Consider the following 22,466-nt stretch of genomic DNA (forward strand, 5'->3'; position numbering starts at 1 on the left):
ACATTCTGCCCTGAACCTTTGTCCCAAAGTCTGTGGTTCTCTTTATAATGCTGACTTTATCGTGGCTGTCGTCTACCCATAGTCTAATAAACGTGTTCTCAAATCAATCTGCATCCATTTTAACTTCTTATTTGCTTTACTCTTGAAGAAAATAAAAAGTGTGACAGAGGTAGTTTTTTGAGCTGGAGAAAAACAAATGGACCTAATGCACAACTGCAAAAGCATTCCCCTTCACTTGAATGCAGAGCAGTTGTGCCAGGTTGACTTACTAAAGAGAGAGTAGCTAACAAATGAACTGTTAATTTTATCTGTCAGTTTAGGAACTGTGTTTTCACAAAACCAGCTCTGGCGGGCTAGCTGAGTGCTATGTTTCAAATTTGTGAATGAGGGTGCTTTTACAGTAGGGATGCTAATGTTTTTTGATCTGGATTGGGTCAGTCCACAGCATTCCTTTTGTAGATACCCTGGATTTGCTTGAGCTGTGTTACGGTATGCAGAATGTACCCTGTCTGACCACTGGAGAAAGTTTGGGTTTTAGTTAATAATAAACCCCAGATTCAATACTAATCAGCTCTGGCTGAGCTATAGTGTGTTTCTGATCTTTGCTTCAAGGTGAACCAGTAATTACTCTATCTTCTGTTAATTTGCTGATTCAAAGAGAAGGCAGTCTGGAAGGCTTAAACAGACTTTGAAACAATCAAGTGCATCATGTAGAACTGCAGCACTCATTTAAAGAGGGGGGGGACAAAAAACAGTAGTGGGTTGATAATTTCACAGAAATACCCTGGGGATTAAACACCATCTAAACTGTCAGCACAGCTGCAGGGATTTTCCTTACGGCACAGTGTGCTTGTTCTCTGTCCTGAGCCAGCTTTAACACGGTTGCAGTATATTTGGAGCTGAACATTACTCCATGGACAGGTTGCTGAAGTAGGATGGAATGAATATTTGTGAATTACGTGTTTGTATATAAAAATGGGGGAGGGGCACTGGGATAATGCACTTCAGTTTTCTTTGAGTGTTCAGACTTCATAGTGACAGCCTTTTTTTGCTTTCTTTCTAATGTTTTGCAAGTGCTAGTACGTTAGGCCTTGGCCTATATGTGTGGCCTACAGTGGGATGTAGAGCCCTGAAATACAGTTAGAAAAATGTGTACAAGCAAAAGAGCAGAGAGGAGTGGGAGAACCTAATTGTTGCAGTCCCAATCCTTTTAGAAGTGAAGTCACAAATTTTGTTTACTTTGGACAAAGTGGGAAAACAGCTCTTCATCCATGTCCACAGGTCACTGAAGTTAATAGAAAATCATCATGACCCTGTGTTTGAAAACACAGTGTAATATTATAAAAGGGAGCTCTCTAGAGTGGTTCCCCAAATCGTGTAGGAGATGATACTGCTTTATTGAGACATAAAACGAACTTTGTCTAACACTGTGTCAGCATCTTCCCTCCTAACATGCCAAAGAATTTGTCACAGAGACTTGTGTTAGTCATTCTCAATGTTCTTCATGAATGCTTGTTCATCAACCTTCTGAGTTGATGACCTTTGGGATGGCATTGAGGGAAGAGAATTGCATGGAGAGAAGAAATGCATAGACACAATCATACCTACCAACTTCCTCCCAGCTGAAGAGTTACTGAGGATGAGTTTTTCTTTTTGCTTGTTTTCATGCTTTTACTAATGATACTTAAAATATCCAGCAAAGAACTTCATTAGGAAATGTCATTTTGGCATAAATATGATATTTTCCTATTGATCATTCAGAGATCGTTTTTGTACTGTTGGCATTAGAAGTGTAGGTAACAAGCAGTGGACCTGTCTGGTGAAGATTTGCATCAAACCTGGGGTTTAATTTTCAGTGCTAGACTATTTTCTTTTTAATGTACAGCCGTTGGTGCAGAAGCCACACCTGGGCTTCTTAGTGAGGCAGTGAAAATACCCTTTACATCATCCAGTAGCCATCCTTGTGGACAAATTCAGGCAAACACCTTTGGTTCCTGCAAGAGTGCCATTTCATCCTTGGCTGAAAGAGTGGTGCCTTTGCTCAGTGTCCCAAGGGCATACTTGAATCAGGTTGAGCTCTCTGGTCGGCTTCATTGTTTGTAGTCATGGTTTGACCATGGTTACTCTTGATTCTCACCTGGGTGGAGAATAACCGGGTTCATAATATGATCTTTTGGAGTCACGTACACTCCTGCATTGTCACCTCTTTCTCAGTATGATCTCATCAGATCTTGCAAGCTTCAGAAGGGTTGGGCCTGGCCAGTGTGCCTGAATGGGATGCTTCCAGGAGAAACACAGGATACTAAAGGAAATGGTGCTGATGATTCAGTAAATGCGGCTCTTCCTTCTGAGTCAGCCATGGAACAGAACATACAGCCTCTAGAAAAGTGCAACAAGATAGTGCTTTGCCACAAGTTGGGGTGGAAAATCTGAAGTTCTGACAACTTGGCTGTTAAAAATCTTTTGGGAAGATTGATGACGTTTTCCCACATTTTCTGGTGGTGTTCCAGGAATTATTTTCTGCTCACCTAAATTCCTCCTGGCACTTTGAGCTCGTCACAATAATTGCCTTCACATCCTGTCCTAAACTGGTACTGCTGTGTGTCCATGTGCTATTAAAACAGCTGTGGTAATTGAAATGGCCCCTAATTATAAATTCAGAAAGTTTCTGAAACTTCCTTGAGGAATCTATCAGATGATAAGTTACTCCGTTAGCAAAGGAATCTATCAGATGATAAGTTACTCCGTTAGCAGTGGCCTTTTATACTTAGGATTGAATATATTTTTCCACCCTCAGCAGTAACAGCTTTTGGGTTCTTTTATATTGATATTGCTTCTGATTGTTTTGTTCTGTTTTTTTCACAGGAAACAAAAGAAGAGAAGTCTTCCTATACCTGTCCTCTGTGTGAAAAGATTTGCACTACACAGCACCAGCTAACTATGCACATTCGTCAGGTATGTAGAGTTACCAGCTCTTGATTTCTTACTTTAATTGAATGTCTGGTTTGCCAGGGTGCAATTTGTACTGGTGAAAAACAATTTCATGTGCAAGTCAGAAATGCTTCCATTATAACTTTATTCACTTGTTTTACTTCTATTTTAGTCTTCCTTTGCATTTTCTTCAAAAAACCACACCCCACAAACCTAACTCTGAAGTGGGCAATTGTCCTCCCTTCCTTACCCAGCATTCTGCCCCCCCCCCTCCCTCCCCCAGCGTCTCAAACAAGGATGTATGTCCTGTTCTGTGTAGCTTAAGGTGTCCTAAGAATCCGGAAAGCTGCTTCCATCATGCGGCATAAGTCCTGTTTTGTTATTCTGTTTGGGCACAGATCTTTTTACTGGTCATGCAAATTAAGGAGGAGGAAGACACAATTTTTAAATCAACTCGGTGTAGAAGAGTCTCTCAGTCCTTCACAGGATATAAGCAATTTTGGGAGGCAGAATTAAGAATATATTTCTTTAATGGATAATGCACATTTTTGTCAGCTACAGGCCTGTTCTTGCTCCTCCTGAAATATATGCATACTTAATTAGGAGGTTTGGCCTTTTCTCTAACAGAAGGTTCTGCTTTGGATGCTAAGGTGTGGTTGATGACTGTGAGTTCACTAGATACTTATTACTTCAGTTTTTCCTCCTGTACTGTAACTGTTACTTAATTTTTTTTTTTTCTTACTCTTCTGGTGGATTTTTTTCATATGTGAAGAAATCTTAGAGTCTCTGAGTGCGAGTAAGAAAGAGTGGTGCATATATAGCACTGTAGCTAATGGCCTTAATTTGACCCTGTAATGCATTCTTATGGCCATAGAAGTCTCCATGTGCATTCAGAAGCAGTTTGTTTTCTTACTACACAGTTCGAAATCAATACCTTAAAGAGTATTTGTTTTTAAGTGTCTTTCTTCTGCTGTGAAGTTCATAATTACATCCCCTTTCCTTACCACTCACACAACCCCAAACCACTGCACAACTTAAAGTATCCCAGGGTACCATTTATCTGATGGGTTGTTGCTGAGTCCCCTTTTTCTGCAGATCCAGCAGAAATGCTGCATGTGACAGGCATTGCAGGCTGTATGAAACAGCTATTTCTGCTCATGCATTAAGGGGTTAAAAATTGGGAGGGGGTGGTGTTGGAGTTGAGGTGGGGAGGGCTGGGGAGGAGAGGTATTTACAGGGCACACCTTAATATAAGGTTTTGTGCTTTATGGAGTGGCTCTTTAAAGTCACTTTTGAGATGTTTATAGTTCTTGATGATATTTTACTGGCACTTCAGAAGGGACTTTCAATGAAAAAAAAATCGTTGCTTTCTCTAGCATAACACTGACACTGGAGGGACAGACCATTCCTGCAGCATCTGTGGAAAGTCTCTGAGCTCAGCGAGCTCCCTTGATCGCCACATGCTGGTGCACTCAGGTGAAAGGCCTTATAAATGTTCAGTATGTGGACAGTCCTTCACCACCAATGGAAACATGCACAGGTGAGTGCTGATTGTGTTCCAGGAGTTTGAAAAGGATTACAGCATAGGTGGCTGGTTTGTTTCCTTGGAGGGAATTTCAAACTGACTAAAGACACTTACCTGGGCAGACAATGTGAAGTATCTGGGACCTACTGTGGCATGACACACGTACACACTAGGATGCTTAGGTAGTGGAAGGAAGTTAGAACTGAGAGAGGTTTTCTAGCTCTCTTTAAGTATTATCGAGAGTTGTTACAGCTTTTTTTTTTTTAGTAGTAGTAATATTATTATTATGAAAAATGGATTTTTCTCTGGGGGCAAATATATAAAGCCAAGCTGTATAGGAGCTTCTAATTTTGCGGCTTCAGAGTCGTAGATGAAAGTCGTTGTATTAGAACATCTGTGGTGTTGTTGATGTTATGTGCTTAGGTATCCACGTGCCGTCATGAAGATGCCTCTTTGGCATATTTGATCTTGTTTTTAAGTACATTCATCAATACTTGTTTGCACTGTAAACAACTTATTGCACTATAGATCTGGCAAATTCTCTGTAATCCAAGTTTCCGAATATATTTCATGTATTTTTATTTGTAGGGATGTAGCAATATGCCTGCTTGTCAACTGGGGAAACAAAATGTGAAATCACATGTGTGTTCCTTCCCCTCTCTCATCCAGCATTCATTTATTTGCATGGGTGGAACACCTCAGAGCTGATTAAGACTGTGGATTCCCACATAGCTTTAGTCCCCATATCAAAGAGTTTACAACCCACAAAGAAACTGCAAGACAAGTAGGGAAAAAGAGTATAGCTTATAAGCAAAATGGCAAGAGTGATGGTTACAGACTGGTTCTGTGTGGGAAGAAAAGAGATCTTGTTTCCTTGATTATTACCAATCATTTTCCAAGCAGTGTGCTATAGGTAGAATGAAAGGGATGATTTTGATGACAATAAGAAAGATAACATAATGGCACACAAAGGAAGCAATAGCTGCTTGCAGCTTTCCCTTTCTGATATCATTTTGTCCATGTTCAAGATGTAGTGAAAACAGAGGAGAAACAGGAGGGAATGAAGTTTTGTAATTCTGTATTTGTTTAACTTGCAATTGAGTGGAATTGGGGAGGTTTGGAAAGATAGATATAAAATAAGAAGGGAAAAACACAGGGAGGAGAAACTGGCCTTGGGCATTGAATAAATCACACATCTGACTCATCTGACCAGAGGTGGTGTGAGCCACGTGTTTGCCAGACTGGGTCATTACTCTGTGTGCTCTGAGAAGGGCAGGGCTGCTGCTGAGTTGCAGCTGATGCCACTGTCAGTATCGAAGGGTGAGTTCCAGTGGTGGAGCCCTGGGGTGGTCAGTCACTTGTGTCTGGGCTGCTTGCTGAAGGACTGTTTGGGCGGTTTGTTTGGCTTTTTGCTCACTGGGCATCTCCTCATCCTCTTCTGGAGGCAGGAAAGGGAGGCTTCCCCTGAAACTTGACTCCAGGCCTGTGAGAGATAGACGTAGTCACCTTTGCTTCTGCGGGTTTCTCCGTATGTAACTCTTAGTGTGCTTTTGCAGCAAACTTGCCAGAATTGCCAGGCTCAGTGACTTGTCCAAAATAAGTAAGTACAGATCAGAACCTTCTGATGAGAAGATTGTTTGGTTTTAAATTTTTCTCTTGACGAGATGTTGCTAGAAGTTACCAGGATGGAGTGGTGTATTTACTCACTGCACTAAGAAGGACTTCAGTCCATGCAAGGAAAATCTTCTTATTAAAAGTTCTTTCCATCTGATAGGTTCCCATCTGCTCTGTAAAACTCCATGTGTAGGCCTTCACTGCAGCAGCAGAAACCTATTACTGAGTACTGCAACAAGTGACCCCAGACCCATGATAAGCAAAATCCTGAGCACACTGAAACAAGCTGGTTCTGCTAAAGCAGAGTTGTGTTGGCAGACTGTGACATTGGGGTTTTTTTCAGTGAATAACTTTTTCTTATTGCTATAACAGACTGTAATACTGAATCTTGTTGGTGAAAGCATGAATGTGCAAGTAGGCAAATGAGGATAAATTCAAAGTGAAATTAAATTTTTTATCTAGTACTGTGACACACAAGGAAGATGTTCATTTTGCCCACCAGTACCTCCTTCTGAAACAGGTATTTCAAGTCTTAAGATGCTGTGAAGAAAATTTCTTTTGCAGACATCTCAAACTTAGCTGTAGCGTCACATCCAGCGGACTGTTGGTGCTGTGGCTGAATGCCGCTTACATCACATTCAAAACTCAGGATTCTGGAGAAAGGACCTGCTTGCCAGGTCCAGCCTTGTGTGAAACTCCCGCAGGCCTTGCTTGTAGTGGTGCCATGTCTGTTCTTTGCCAGCTAGATAACTCAAGCCCATCTTCCTCTGCTTTCGTGTGCAGTTCCTTTATCAATCTCTATTTTTGTGCAGTATCTAAGTAGTGACAGATACATGCCCAAACCAGGAAAAAAAAAAAAAAAAAAAGATTTCTAACCTGGTACCCCTGGTAGCCAGCATGGTGGTATCCCCAAGGCATTGCACAGTGTGGGGTCAGAGAGAGCAGTTGTAGGTTTAGCAGAAACTTTTGAATGTGCTGCTAAAGAATCAATGTAGCTTGTGAAGGTCATGCAGGAGCCACTCAAGTATTACTGCACTTATGCCAAATATGTTCAGCTCACCGGAGTGGAGCGAGGGAGAAGTTAGTCTGCCAGTATCTGAATGGGGGAAAAATGTGTAGGCACATGCTATGTACATCCTCTCTTCTCTTTCCCCTCCTCTGCCTTGTTCTGGCTCTTATTTAGCTGTCTATACTATTTTTAAATCCAGACTTTTAAAAGACCTTTTAGGGGAAAAACCATTCAATTGGAATGGTTTTGTCCAGGGAAATACTGTGCCATGGGAGTGCTTATTGCTGTTCCATCACAGAAAGAAATTTCTTATCCCTTTTTCCACCTCAGAGCAGCCAGGCCATTAGACATTCAGCTTAGTGGAGGAGGGAAGGAGACAAGGTTTGGTTGCTTTTTCAGGTTAGAAAATGATTATCAGTGTTGTTACACTCTGAAGTGCCCATCATCTCCATTGAAATTATTTTACTAAGGGAGGAAAAAAAACTCCAGGACTCTTACCTGTTGCTCTTTTGGATGACAGCAAAACTTTTATGCAGTTAGCCAGACTTTTTGTGGAGTGAGAGTGTTGTTTTCTGCACATCTCTGAGTTAGTCTAGCTGTGCTGGGGTGTTGCATGTACTCTTCACCTGTGAAATTGATGCTGCCCTTCCTGACTTCCACAATACATGCAGCATTTCATTTGTAAATGAGTCAGAGCCTCTCACATGAAGTGCAGTTTCTTTTTGTTGTGCTCCTTGGCTCCTTGTCAACAAGTCAAGTTGAATGGGCACAGCAGACAGCGGTGGAGGGAAAGGTTCTCTTGTGCAACACTAGTCAGAAAAAAGCTGCTTCCTTAGTATTTTCAACAGGGAACCTTGAACCCAGGCCATCTCAGAAAACTCTCTTACAGGCTGCCAGTCTGTTGAGGAGTGGCCTGAGCCTTCTATGAGGACAGTCGTATTTGGAGAGAGCAAAGGTCTCTGGAGGGTGCTCAATGTCCAGAGTGAAAAGCTTTTCTCATTCTTCCAGATGTGCCATCAAGCTGTTCCCCCATATCAGTCTTGTTCCTGCTATTTAGGGAGGGTTGATGTAATCTGGTACAGTAACTGGGAGCTCCATCGGTATCTGGTATCAGGATAAAGAATTGTTCTGGAGAAGAAGAGCTGGAGATGATGCTGAGTTTTTTAAAGATTTCTTTTTGACCAGTATTGGAAAGAGCAAGTCTTCTTGGAAGTAGCAAGCCTTCTAGCATCAGGAACTGATTTGGGGCTCGGAGGCGTTGTTTTCTCGGGGCTTTTTAGGAATTTGAAGGAAGGAGTTAGATCATAGTAATTTTGAGTTCAAAGTTCCTCTAACTGGAATGGCACTGCAATGATCAGTCCATAAGAAAATCTGCAGTTTAGGATATGCCTTGTCCTCACACTTTTATGGTAGAGACACAGCCCCTGTGGCTTTCTCTTAGTCACAGTCAATTAAAGTTGAATATTCTCATATCTCCATCAGGAGCATAAATGATAGGGAGGGGAGTGGGGGATATATGAAGAGTTTTCTGTAGCTCTGGAAGAGTTGGGAATTTCAAATGTACTGTCTCCAATCAAATAGATTGTAATTACTAAAGACTTTCCAAAGGTTTTCAATCTGTACTGTCACAGTAGCTCCCTAGGGAGTTTATCTGAGAATAGTCCCAACCCTGAGGAGCCCTTTTGGATCCAGACCCTGACACCAAATGGGAGGTTTCAAGTCTCTTACTCCATCTACACCACTGCATCCCCTCAAAATGCAGACAGAGGAGTTATACCACTGCTGTGGATTGTAGTGGTGGTTTGTAAGTGCTAGCAAGGGATCTTGAGGTAGAGAAAAAAACTTTACTTGACTTACTGTATTGCATTCCAGTAGAACATGCATGAGGCTTCAGGGGGAAGGGCGATGCCTCCATTTGCTCCAAGTGTTTCCTTTGGGGGAGGAGACTTTGCCAGCAGTTCCTTTTCCATTTCTGTGACTTAGGATGGTCTGTGCCTATCACTTTAAAGTCACATTTTTCTCCCTGCCAAAGACATGCTCTCCATGCAACTTGAAAATGTTAATAGGATATAAATGCTGAAAAGGAGGCGAGAAATGATCTTCCTGCCAGTTTCCAGTGGGAAGCTATTAAAGGCTCTGTGGTAAGTCTGAAAAGAGTAAAGGGATAATATATGTGTTTCAGCCACAGCTTCCTCAGTTTGGTAAATGAAGCTGCAGTGTCCATGGCTGGTTTTCTCCAGGCCGTCCATATAAAATGCAGTAATGCAAACTAACTGAAGTGTTTCATGTGAAACCAAAGCATCACAAGTATCTACCTTCTTTCTCCTTTTCCATTCCTTGACCTTACCTAACAAAATTATTCAAAATGGCTTTTTATTTACATCCTGCTTAGGTTCTTGTAGGCTGTTTATGTGCCATCTCAGGATCAGGTCTCGGAGTTTGGGAAATTTTTTTTTTTTTTGGCACATGCGAAACACCACATGCAACAACCACATGCAGAAGTCTTTGAAACTCAAATTGGAAGATCTGGATCGCAGAAGCTATGCTTTGAAGCATGCTTAAAAAGAGTCCTATCAAAGAAGGTATTTCTTCTTTTAATTAAGAAGGCACTTTCATTCTCAATCTTATTTTCAGTACTAGATAATTTTCCCAAACTTCTCTTTTCAATTCACTATGGAGAGACAAATGGCTGGTTTTTTAAATCAAGGTATGGTACTATTCTGATGTTCGAGTTAAATCTTTTTTAAACAACACTTTTTGTGTGTTGTGTATATGTTGCTGAGTGAGTTTCTTGGGAAAGATAGAAAATGCCCATGCTGGGGGTAACCTGTGAATTTTGATGTTTTAACCTGCCATCTTTGCTGGCAAACAAAGAGTGTACGCATGTGGAAGATTGTAATGTGCTGGTCAGAAGATGAGTGTTGGATCCTGATAAAGGCTTAGGCGTTGAGATGCGTAAGCTTTAGTGGTTTCCCTGCTGGCTTTAACATGGGCCTGTGTTTCAAGGGCAGGCATGTGCACAGCCCGCCTGTGACTTTGCAGATATCCAGTAGGCAGTGTCCTCAAGAGCTGGCTGAATCCATCCTCTTCCTACATTTCACCTGTGAATCGCTCCCATGTTATTTATGGCATTGGCCTGCTTCCAGTGTGTTGTGTGTGCTTTGTAGGGTGCAGCGCAGTAACAATGCCCAGCCTATAAGTACAAATAGGATCTCTGCAGTGTAGCACATGGAGGCTGGCATTTGCTTTAGATGGGAGTTTTGGAAGGCAGAGCATAGCCAAATGTGGTGATAAGCTCTCTCATTTTACCAGAAGAGGAGAGGAACTGCCTTATTACAACATGGTTTGTTTTCCGGTGGTTTGTGAAGATGGCCAGGTGGAAATCTGGTGTAGCTTTTAAAACCTACATGCAAGATCTTGAAGCTAAAAACAAATACCCAAGGAACTCTCCATGCTGAAAGTGACTGACACTTCACGTGTGTGAAAAGGCTGTCCCTTATTGTCTTGCACAATAGAAATGTCTCTGGTCATCTCCTAAGGAGCTTTTATTTCAATGTACCAATTGGTAGGCAGTCCTCTGAAATATTAAGAAGCAGGCTGTATTACAGGCTTTTAAAGCATTCTTTATATGTGGGGGATGATTTAACCACTGTCAGCATGCTAGTGAAAGATAAGCTTTAGCAAATGCAAGTGCCCTAATTCTTGAGCAGGGATAACGAACACAAAGGACTAATTTCTGCTTCTAGTAATTGATGACTGTAGTTGTAGGATGCAGGTGATATATGGTAGCTGTTTTGGTTTTCTTTGCAATTAAAAAATGTTTGTTCCATTTTTTGCTAATACATTTTGTAAGTAAGGTTGGAGAAACAGGTGGAGGGAAGCTTTTTGGTCTCTCTCCTGTCAGCAGATACTATCCAGAGTAAATGTTTGGTATTCTGCTGGGATTCCCATGATTTGAAGAAGATTAAATTAGAAAGAACTAAAAAATAAAGAAAGGAAGGAATTTTTAATGGTCTCCAGGGAAAAGCCTGTGTCTTCCTCACAGTTGCTGAGCAGATTGGTCATCTTTTGTAAAGACTTTATATAAACTTCTATTTAATTCACATGACTCATGAATAGGATGCTCCAAAAAAATCCCTCCTTCGATATCTTCAGTGGTAAAAGACTGTGGATGAGCTCTTGTGCCACAGTACCTCTGGGCTCTCAGAGCCAAAAGGAGATGCCATGATTTTGGATATTTTACATGCTGCTTGTAGTCTTGGACAATATCCCCCTTCAGTTATCATTAAAGAACAGCAAAGGAAGTTAACACAAAAACACAAATGCTGAGATCTGATTAGAATCAAGCGAAGCAAGGAAGTGCAGAGTTAAGATTTATATGCAGACCTTAATTAGCTCCATTGTTCTTGAGAACTGAAGCGTACACAATGAGGAACATTATACTTGCATCTCCAGAGCTCCTCACTACCTAAACATAAGAAAGACTTCAGTGTAGTTTTCAGTCCTAGATTTTGTGTGTGTTACCTTTAAGCAATAGCAAAGCCTGATCTTGGGCACTGTAAGGTTGTGGATTCTTACGTTTTTGTTTTCTGCAGGCAAAAAAAGGGAACACTTTTCTCTCAAGGAGTTTAGGTTTCTGGTGTGATTTGTGTCGAGGGGAAGGTGGTCTGACGTGGCAGAGTAATACCACCCTCCTCACGGGCAATAACATAAATCTCCGTATAACAGAGCGTATTGAGAGTAGCTTAGTGCTGCTTTGTTACCCATGTTACAGCTCAAATAAGCAGAACTCCCTTGACAGATTAGACTCTTACCACAGAGCACATGGCAGTGCAAAACCTTGATCTTTCTACATAAGTACCTGTTCAGGAATATCACCTCCTCTGAAGGTCTAGTATTCTCAGGGATGTTTCCTCCCCTTCTCACCTTGTCGAGCTACAAAATAAATACAAGCCTTAACTTAGCAAGCACTAGAAAATCCAGGCGATCTTTGTGAGGAGTTGAGGTGCTTTTATTCCTCTGCCATAAACCTGACATTAACATGATTGTTGTGGAGATGTCAGTTCTCAAGGTTAAAAAGTAACATGTTGTTTGGTTCGCATTTTGATTGGTGGTTCTTCTTATAGCTTGTACTTCAGTTGGGTGATTCTGTGTAGAAAATGCTGGTGGTGAGAAAGTTTGCTGAGAGAGTTTATATGTTAAGGTAATCTTTGTTCAGCCTGTTGTGCATGCACATCAGAAATACTTGCAGTGCTTCTCTGATGAACGTGTATCCCCTCTGTTCCTCCTGTTGTCTGGAAAGATTCTTGGGCCAAGTACCCACGAGAATGAGGAAAAAGTCTATCACAAACTGCACTTGTGGTTGCTGCCGTTACACCTTTAATGTATGTCTTCCAGCTTTACCTTTTCTCCCCCCAGTATCTAACCTGCTCAACCTGTTCTAGTTCAGCATGCTGCAACCAGCAACCTGAAGAACATACCCCCTCTCAGGGTCAGCACGTTTTTTCCTCTTTCTTTTCTTCCCTCTTTTAAAAATAGGCTATTCCTTAACAGTAGCTTGTAAGCATTTGGCGAAACTTCTCCAGCTGTAAAAAAAAACCAACCGAAAACAAATCCAAAATGGTGAGGGGAATCTTTCCATTTGGACTTAGCCAGGCCCTTTCACTCCGGTTTTTGAACCATGATGCATAAAGCTTAGGCAAAGTATATATTTAATTGCAAAGGTCTATGAAGTAGTAGTGCCATTGTACAACTGCTAAATAGCAGACAATATGCAAATACTGCTTTCTGTTTCTTGAGGTCATCTATAGATAGATATGCTGAGTTCTTCAGGCTGCTCTCTGAGCTGAAGTTTACCAAACACTCTCAGTGATTTTTTTGGTAAATCCTCAGAGTCAGCTCTCCAGTGCTGACTCATGTGAAAAGGTATCCTGAAACAGAGAAGGGGTACAACTTCTGTGGGACCCATTTTTGCCATCATGCTAACGGCAGTGGATGGTGCAGCTGACCTAGCTTGTTCCCACATCAAGCCACTTCAGTGTGTTGTCTTTTCAGACAGTTTTGAACAGAGGGTAGAGAGAATAAAGCAACAGTTGCTCATGGACTTAACTGAAATTAATTTCTTTTGAGGGTGAAAGTTCCCAAACTCCTGTAAAGTAGCACAAGTCATGCAGGAACTTCTGTTTCCAGCTCCTACACTTAACTAAACAGACATGTAACAAGACATGAAACCTTTCCCTAGGCTTCTCTGCTCTGTGTGGAATGCTGTGAGGAAAGAGGACCGCATGTTCAGGAACAGGAGAGGAAATGGGCTGAGCACGTGAAACCTCTTTTGCTGGGATGCCGTCCTCAGCGCTGGGAAAAGTTTGCACAACTTGTGTGTGTGTGTGCAGTGATAACCTCTTACTTCCTTGCCCCTCGAGTTACTTGGTGACTGCTGATACGAGGGTGATGTGGAGACCCTGCTGTAATGAAGATGCGCTTCTCTTATCTAGTGCAGCTTCCTTGCGTGCGTGCGTCTGTGTGTGTGTGTGTGTCAGGGGCAGATATTCAGCTCCATCTGCACAGCGTCCCCAGCATTGCTGTGCCTGCCTATTTTTTCTTCCTTGAGCTGTGTGACGCAGCAAGTTGTTCTGTGCTGTGTGCCATCAGGATTGCTCAACAGCAGAATGTGAGAGGGAACCAACAGCATGAGGGCTTTGCCTGGTTCTGGGAAGTAGCTGGGTTTGGTTGGTTAGGAAAGGGGTGCGGTTTGTGGGGAGAGGCAGGATGTACCTAGGACTTCTTTGACTGTGTTTGCTCCTTAGCATAAACCTTTTCCTTGTTCTGATATACTTTCTCTAATTTTCTCTTTCCTTCTGTCTCCTTGTTTTCCCTCTTACTAAAATTTAAAATGACTTTAATTGTCCTTACCATCTAATAACACTTGTTTTCTTTTAACATGATATTTCCTGAAAAATCAGTACTGAAGTAATTGATTAAGGTTGTACTGCGTGTTAACTAAAGGACATGCCTGAAAACCAGATATTTCCAAAAAGGTTGAAGGAAACAGTTCAGAATGTCCCAGGCCAGGACTTTGGTACACTTCTAAAAATATTATTCTTGCTTAATTTTACTTAATTTTATTGTTATTAATAAACTTTTTTCTCCAAGCTCAAGGAAGTACAGTGGCCTCACAAGGATCTGGTTTAATACTGTCTTCTGTGAAAGTTTCCTTCGTCTTGGAAGTCTCCTTACAGTATTTGGCATGGTTAATTTAGGTCTGCTCTGAATTTAATGCAGACTGCGAGCCGACAGCTTGGTGAAGTGATACTGGGAAGCTCACACTGCATTTCCCTTCTCTTTTGCCCTCCCTTACGCCAGGATTGATGCAAACTGCAAATAAATGCTTTCTTTTGCTGTCCTTTGGGAAGCTTTGCTTTAGAAGCATGGTTTGAATCACTTCCCTGTCACAGCATCATCAGGCAAATATTTGTCTCCCATTTTTCCTTTGAGGTGTTCTGACAACGTTGCTGTTAGGGAGCAGGAGTAACTTTGAGCCAAGTTGGGAATGCAGTTGTATCAATTTCAGCCTGTTTGAACTTGCTGAGTCTGCGTGGCAAGTAGTTGCTTAATGTGAATACAGCATAATTATTCAGAAATGGTACCCCCCCTCCCTTTGGATTTGTAGATCAGTATCTTTCCTCTCACTCATACTTACAAACTTGCCTTTTATTCACAGCAAAGCAAAACTTTTCTCCATGATAAAAATACAGAATGCTCTGTTTGCATGTGTGTGTATCCTGTATCCTTAGGTATCATGTACTGGCAGCTGCGTGGCACTGGTTAACTTTGCAGACTGTCCAGGCAGCACTGAAAAGAGATTTCAAATCCATCATTTGAATTTAATCACAGGTGGTGTTTTCAGCCTTAGCACACCCAGCTAGTCTTGGTGGATCTGAATAATAACACCCATGTCATCCTAATGATGCTATCTGCTGGGAGAACCTCATTGCACAGGGGGACAGACAATGTGGCAGCCTGCTTGAAACTTGGGGGGATGCTTCAGGCACATCTGCGTGGCACCTTGGATACCTGGGGGATGCCAAGGGGACTGCTACACCCATGTGCTGCCACATGCTGCTGTGTGGGTAGGCTCACCATGTTAGCCCTGGAAGACAGTGCTAATAAGCACTGGAACCTCCATGACAATAATGAGCCTTGCCGCTGTGCTGGCAGGATAGCAGTGCCTGGATGCCATGGGAAGCACTAGCTGAGGGATCTCCTGCTGTGTCTGGTTGCAGACAGCTGAAATGAGTCAGGGCTTCCCAATCTGATCCTTCCTGGGATCTGTTTGCCCCACCCTACCCTTTCACTGCATGCATTGCAGTGGCTTTCTTAATAGCATAACCATGGAGACTTCTTGCTGTTCAGCTTCATTTTGTTTATCCCATGCTAGTGTTCAACACTGGTGACCACTAGAATATTTGGTGGTACTTGAAATTTGTTTTGAGATTGCTTTGCAGTTGTAAGAGGGCGTTTCCCATATGGTTGGGGTTTTGGTATTTGAATGTCTCTTGTCTTGCTGTGAAGTGTGCGTGCATGTCTGAGGGCTTTTTGGGTCATTTTTAGGTTTTTTTGAGGATACAAATATTAAACAAGCCAAGAAGAGAAGACAAACAGAAACTTGTCCAAGTACAGATCATGTCTGATTTGCAAAATTACCTGCATCTTTCTGGTTCCTTTCTGATTACAGCTGGCAAGGGCTGAGTGGATTGCTCTCTTAAGTGGGTGATGTTGGTAATTAGCACTGGAAATACATTGTCAATACAGATTCTCTACATGTTTTAACAAACAAACAACTGACTAAACTCTTTAACCAAGGGTATAATGGTACTACACTTTTGAATTAAGTTCCAGTCATATTCACGAGACTCTTAAGGAGGGAGTTAGCAGCAGGGTATTGAATGATTGCTCCTAAAAATACTGCTGCTTCACTTTCTCTTTGTTTAGGATTTACTTCGTGTACTTCTAATCAAATGGCAGAAGATTTAAAGAGGAGTTCCCTCTGTTTTCCTATATTTCTAGACAATTTGGGCTGAAGTATCATTTTTTAAAGCAGAATGAAACAAAAACAGTGACAAAAATGGCATGACAGAGATCTCTGACAAGATGAAACAGTGTAGTTTTAAAGGCTTTTTTCTCTGCCTCTGAGGCATTTTTCATTTCATGAGGCCTGAAGAACATCATGGTCCAAATTTCAGCCTAACTTGGATGCGTCCTTTACTTCTGTTGGTTCTGATATGAGGGCACAAAGTTGAAGCTTTAACAAGTTTTTTTTAAAAGCTTTGTTTTTTTTTAAAACAGAGATGTTTGGTCACATTCTGAAGGACAGCCTTTTTTTCCCCTCTAAATTATTGAAAAAGTGTTTTTTGATTCTTTGGAGTTTGATTACTGTTACTTGAGGGGAGCAATGTAAGTGAAAGATCTCGAGAAGGAAAACAGTGAAAGAGCTAAAGCAATTATATCAGTTAAATTGTGACTGACAAGCTCAGTTCTTCACAGACTAGCTTGGGAACTTGAGTTCCAACTTTATGTTGGAAAGGGAAAAACCCCTATATTTTAAATAAGTTGAAGGATGGAAAGCACTGATTTTTGTTCTTAGTCTTTGATTTGAATGATTGGATGTGTGGCTCCCTTGTCTTTTGATAAGCATCAGATGTATGAGGATTTTCCCCTTGGTTTTGATGTCAAACTGCTTAGAAATCACAAGGGAGATGAGGAATAGCCATGTGCAATACAGTAGAGTATAGGGTACATCTAGTGGTAAAGTGGAGAGACTTATAATAATATGTGGGATATGAAGCCAGAACCTGAACTTGATACTGTCAGATGATCTCTCTGGACTGATAATGCCCGGATTCATTGGCCTCCCCACTGCGTTTCCACAGGCGTGGAGACATGAGGGAGGAGGAGGGTGTTTATACATACACTGGATTCTGTGCTCGAGAATTAATCTTGATTTAGATGCTGGGACTTTCCCAACCAGGCCTCAGTGAAATTGCGTGCTGCTCCCCCTCTGGACATGCTGCTCCTTCTAATCAGACCTACCTGGCATAAACCTCTCTTGACTGAAAGCCAGCAGTGCTTGTGCTGCCATAGTTATAAGGGAGAGGCTTAACCCTGGACCCTGCTCAAAGGCTGCAAATACACCCTTTTGTTCCATACCTTCCTTTTGCCTGGGCCTCCAAGTCAGACAGATCTTTTTTCTTAGGGATGTGAAGCATATCAGGAGCCATGGAAACTCAGGGTGCAGCCACGGTGTGCTTTTTTCTTCCCAGAATTAAGACGTGAGGGATTCCCACGCATGCTGAGGGATGCTTCCTCTTCAAGAACCAAAGTTGCGCTGATCGGGTTATCTGCATGCAAAGCAGGAGCTCCTGGTTTTGTTCATAATTCAGTGGGACCCGGAGCTGGGAGCAGCTGCATCTTGCAATTGCCTCCTTCAGGATTCTTTGGCTGCTCATTCTAGCCTTGAGCCAGCCAGTCAAAACCTGCCCACGTTCTGGTTTTGGCATTGAAGCTGTAGGCTGCCCTGTTTCGAGACCTCCAGAAAGCTTATACGATCAACATGCAAATCCCTTTGACATTAAGAAAATACATCAGCCCTTTCTGGAGATGCGGTAAAGACTGGCATGTGACCAGCAGGAGCTGTATGTCACTTCAGCAGGACGCATGCTACCCCTGCCCTCCACATGAGTCACTTCCCACAGACACTGATCCAACACCATCCACAAGGAGAAGAAGGAGTAAGGCACTTGAGTTCTGCATTTGCTTATTATTACAGAAGTCTCATCTTCAATGTAAAGTAGCAAAGTATTTACTTGCTGCTGTTCTGGACCAGTAGTCACCCTTCTGAAATCATGCTCTGCATTACAGTGTGGGGTTGGAAACTTCTTCTGCCCGTTTGTCTTAAAAAAGGAAAAAAAAAAGAGAAAAGAAGCTGGGGAAATTCTTTTGTAGTATTATCTTAATCATTCTGCTCATGTGACCCTGAGAAGGGAGAGGAAAGTTGTAGCAGAAAAGGGGAAGTGGAAGGTGATTCTCAGGGATGGAATGAAAGGCAGTCAAGCACTTGAAAAAATGTGATTTTGTTGGTAGGGCTGACTGGCACACAGACCTAGCACAGTTGGATCCTCTTGGCTCACCTGTGAAATTCCTTGTTCAATAGGGAGAGAAGAGATTACAAGGAGAGCTTTTTCATGTACAGCTGTGCTGCGAAAAGCATAGTGTGTAGCAAGTTATTTCGGTTTTTTTGCATAGCAGTTCTTAAACATTTAGAGTTTATTCAGAGGTGGATCAGACATGTTTGGAAAAGACTTAATTTCCATTTTGGGATTATTGATTTCAAATTTTTCTGGTTCTCTGTCTGTTCTCATTTTAAATAGAGCTCCACCACTTTCTCTGAGGTTAATCAAGGCTAGCTAGCACTTAGTGCAAAGGAGTCCTCCCTAATATTAACCTCAGTTTTTTATCTCCTTCCTGTCATCCTGTGTATCATGGTTGCATTTTAGTGTTCTACCCTTGGTACTGTCCCAAGTGTATATGTACTTGCATGCTGGGGAGACTAATAACCACTATATGAAGTACAGATTTCAGGGCTCTGTACCTTCCTGAGCTTGTCTGCTGTGCTTGAGTTGCTCTGTAGGATGTCTCAGAGCCACAGTTCATTGATTTAAATTGGAAAAAAAGAGCCAAGTTTCATCTGCTGTGGCTCTGGCTGTCTTCTGAGCTGCAGTAGTGGTCACTTCTGAGCTACTGGCACATGTTACTGTAACTTGCATCTGCAGCTGAATATGAGCATTTCTGTGCATGTCCTTATTTTGCCCTTCTTTTTTTGAACTACATTCTCACTTAAAGTGTTGAGTGTTTATCTTTATTTTTTAGAACTGATGAATGTCCTATCATTTTCCTTTATCATTGTAAGATGCTGAAAGCCAGGCTGACTTATGAGCCTGTCTTTCGCATTCAAAGTATGCCAGTGTTGTCAGGCCAAAATATGTTGTTATAGTCACAATGGGAAAATAACTTCTAAGCACAGCTTTGTTCCTGTTCTTCTTGTATCTTGGCAGGCTAAAGTGAGGTCGAACATTTCCAGTGTTACATGTAAGATCTAATCAAGGCAAACTCTTCTGAAGGAGGATAAGGCAATACAAATACTTCCCCCCCCCCCCCCCTTAATTATGGCTAGGAAACTTTTTAAGTAGAAGCAGCCTTGGTGAAGGGAGTATTTAAAAGAAAGGTTGTGGATGTGGATGTGACTTGGCATCTGCTGCAGTTCACCCATATTGGGTGATAAATGTTTTCTCGAGGCAGAATGACATCCATGTTGCAAAGTAAAAGAGAGAGATGAAGATTGTGTCTATCCTTTGTACTTCTTGGCTTTATCTTCCTGCTTATCTTGGGCTGTAGCTCTAGTAATCTTTTTCCTCTCCACCCTTAACTTGATGTAGTGAAACTTGCTTAACCTGCCAAAGGAACAACCTGCTGGCTGTAATGCAGACAGGTTGTGAATTTCTTTGAGAACTCTGGAACCTGCTGCTTTGGTTTTAGATTTTTCTTTTTTTCCCTAATGATCACATGCAGAGAACTATCACAGTGGCTGTGATGTTTGACCTATACAGTAAAAGTCAAAGGTGCAGTCAGGGTGTCTTCCTGTTTATAGCTTGATAGCTCAGGCTGCTTCCTTTCAAATATGCAAAACTAAAACATGAAGGGATTACCACATTCCTTGCTGTGGGTACAGATTCTGCTCTGGCTTTTAGGGCATGGCAAAAGCGCACACATTGCGGGAAAGAGAACTGCAAGCTGGGGGCAGCCAGACATAGCAAAGCCCCATTACTGTGGTGCTGCACCCATGTTAGGGAACCCTGCCTTACTGGCATACTTTATATTGCAAACACAGCTGAACTGTTTTTGGGACTTGCAGGAGCCAGTGTGTTTGCGTGCATTAGGTCATGCCAGGCAGAGGTGCCAGATTGGACTGGCACTAACCTGGAGATCTCAAGAGTTTTTCCTGTTGGTATGCTGTGGATGTGCCATCAGACCCCTCTCAAGTAGGAGCAGTTCCATCAAAATAAGCGGAGTTCAACAGGTGGACAAACAGCAGGAGGAAAGAACATAGCCCTAAGGAAGGGCTGTTTTACATAGGTAGCTGCTAAAGAGGAGTTGTGCATACTTGTTAATGGCTGAAAAGAGACTTTAAAAGAAAATAGGAAGAAAAAATCCCAGGCTTAATGCATAGCAGGTTTTTTGTTGTTTATTTGTTTACTGGATGAATGTAATTTAGCTTGACCGATTTGGCTCTCTAGCTATCTGAAAAGTAGAGTAGTATTAGCTGTGCATCAGCCAAGGTGCCAGAGGGTTAAGCAATCAGACCGTGTGGGTGTGTCTGGGGTGGGGGGACAGAGAGGCACGTGCAAAAGCCTTTGTCTCGCTTTCAAGAGATCACTGAAACTGGAAAGCAGTCTTTACCAGAAAGAAATAATAAAAACATAGACCAATGAACCACCTTCCAGATTCTGCTTTGCCTGTGTAATTGAATGCTATGTTTTCATATGCTTTTCAAGTTTTATCTTCAGTAATTGTGGACAGAAACCCTTTGAACAAATAACTGATTTCTTCTCCCTTATTTTTGTGTGAATACAGAAAACTGCTGCTCGTGCTGTTATCACCCATAAGAGAAGCTCTAGATAGTATGAGAAGTTAGATCAGTGCCACCGGGAAAAACAAACAACCAAAAAAAAAATTAGGTAGTACAGTACCTATAGATGCCTTCCCTGCAGATTTTGTGAGACTGGGCAGCACTGGATTCATGTGGATTAATCAGTTGCTTTGTGCCTGTGGTGCCAGGGCTACAAGAGGGCTGAGGTAGGGGAGTGCACAGCACTCTGGAGGCTGTGTCAGCACTCCAGCTTCTCTCTGGGTTCTGTCAAACCTGGAGAGAGCAAAACTCTCAGAGCTTCATCCTTCCTTCTGCTCCCAGTTGGGCGATCAGCAGGGAAAGAGGTCAGAGAAATTCAGCAGCATTTCCGTGATTCTGTGTCCAGTCTGCTGGGCATATCTGCACATAGATGTGACTGAGAGGTATCACCAGTGTCTGTCCACCATTTGTATGACCAGTGCAGGTTGCTGGGGATCTGGGGAAACCACGAGTTTTTTTCCTCATGTGCTGAAAGAAGGCAGTAGCTGAACAGCCATTTTAGTCTTGCATCGGTTCTGGTATGTGTGGTGCTTTTGCTTGAGGCTGTTCCTTCATAACACCCTTAGAAGCCTGGCTGTAGTTTGAGACAGTAATTTAGATGCCTTCTTTGTTTTTTTTTAAAGGTTCAGAGGTTGTGAAAGGAAACATTAAAAAAAGCATTTTGTGATGAGACAGTCTTCCCAGCAGCTCCAGTGGAGTCTGCTTCTGGGTCATAGAATCATAGAATCATCTGGGTTGGAAGGGACCTCTGAGATCATCAAGTCCAACCCTTGATCCACTACCACCGTGGGTTACTAGACCATGGCACTAAGTGCCACATCCAGTCTCATCTTAAAAACCTCCAGAGACGGAGAATCCTGGGCAGCCCATTCCAATGCCTGATTACCCTCTCTGTAGAATTTCTCCCTAATATCTCCCCTGGCAGAGCTTAAGACCATATCCTCTTGTCCTCAGGTCAGTTTGGTCCTGAGTGTTATCTTGAAGCATCATGCCCTTGGCATCCAAAACTAAAACGGATTTAATGTCATAACACCCAAGCAGTTATGAGGATGTGCAAGACTCGTCTAGGTTACAACATTCTCTCGTGTTGGAACATGATAGTGCGCAGTCATGTTAAATGGTACAGTCCTGAGCCGAGTTGTGGATGTGACTTTTCTGAAAGATGTGCCCAAATGCCATTAACATTGTCTCCCTTCTGTTTTTTTGAAGTCACTCATATGGACAAATGGCCAACTCTCTCCTGCACTCCAATATCTAGCTATTAGAAGCAAAAATTTCCGTTGTATCTAGGAGCATAAGTTTGATTTTTTTTTTTCCAAATCGAAGTGAGGCTAAAGGCCCTATATTTAAAAAAAAATGTACAATTTGAGCTTTGAGTTCTCAGAAAAAGAAGCATGGGAGTAATACCTTTCATCTAACTGAAGGGAACTAGATGGCAGTATCTTCCTCAGGTTGCAAAAATGGAAAACCAATAGGCAATTGGGTCAGGTACACAGATATTCATGAGATTGCTTCTTGAGTCATTTTGTCCCTCTCCTTTTCCCCATGTCTTTGTGACAAGAAATAGTTGTTTTCCTGGGAAAGCAGGTTTGTGAACATGCCTTGGAAGTATGGAGTTTCACAAGTTATACCTGTTGCTGTTTACC

The 22,466-nt window shown here is 42.1% G+C and overlaps 1 protein-coding gene across 8 annotated transcripts in view; it reads left to right on the forward strand.

The window, feature by feature from the left end:
- The window catches only part of RREB1 (ras responsive element binding protein 1), a 124,611-nt gene that overhangs the window by 60,011 nt on the left and 42,134 nt on the right, over positions 1-22,466 (forward strand). For all 8 annotated transcript variants that reach the window (XM_027654164.1, XM_027654165.1, XM_027654162.1 and 5 more), the window contains 2 exons: positions 2,866-2,955; positions 4,308-4,471. In XM_027654164.1, the coding sequence (XP_027509965.1) occupies positions 2,866-2,955; positions 4,308-4,471 (254 nt within the window). The remainder of the gene's footprint in view (positions 1-2,865; positions 2,956-4,307; positions 4,472-22,466) is intronic.

Source organism: Corapipo altera, unplaced genomic scaffold (assembly GCF_003945725.1).
Source record: "Corapipo altera isolate COAL_440 unplaced genomic scaffold, ASM394572v1 60, whole genome shotgun sequence".
In the NCBI taxonomy this organism is placed as follows: Eukaryota; Metazoa; Chordata; class Aves; order Passeriformes; family Pipridae; genus Corapipo; species Corapipo altera.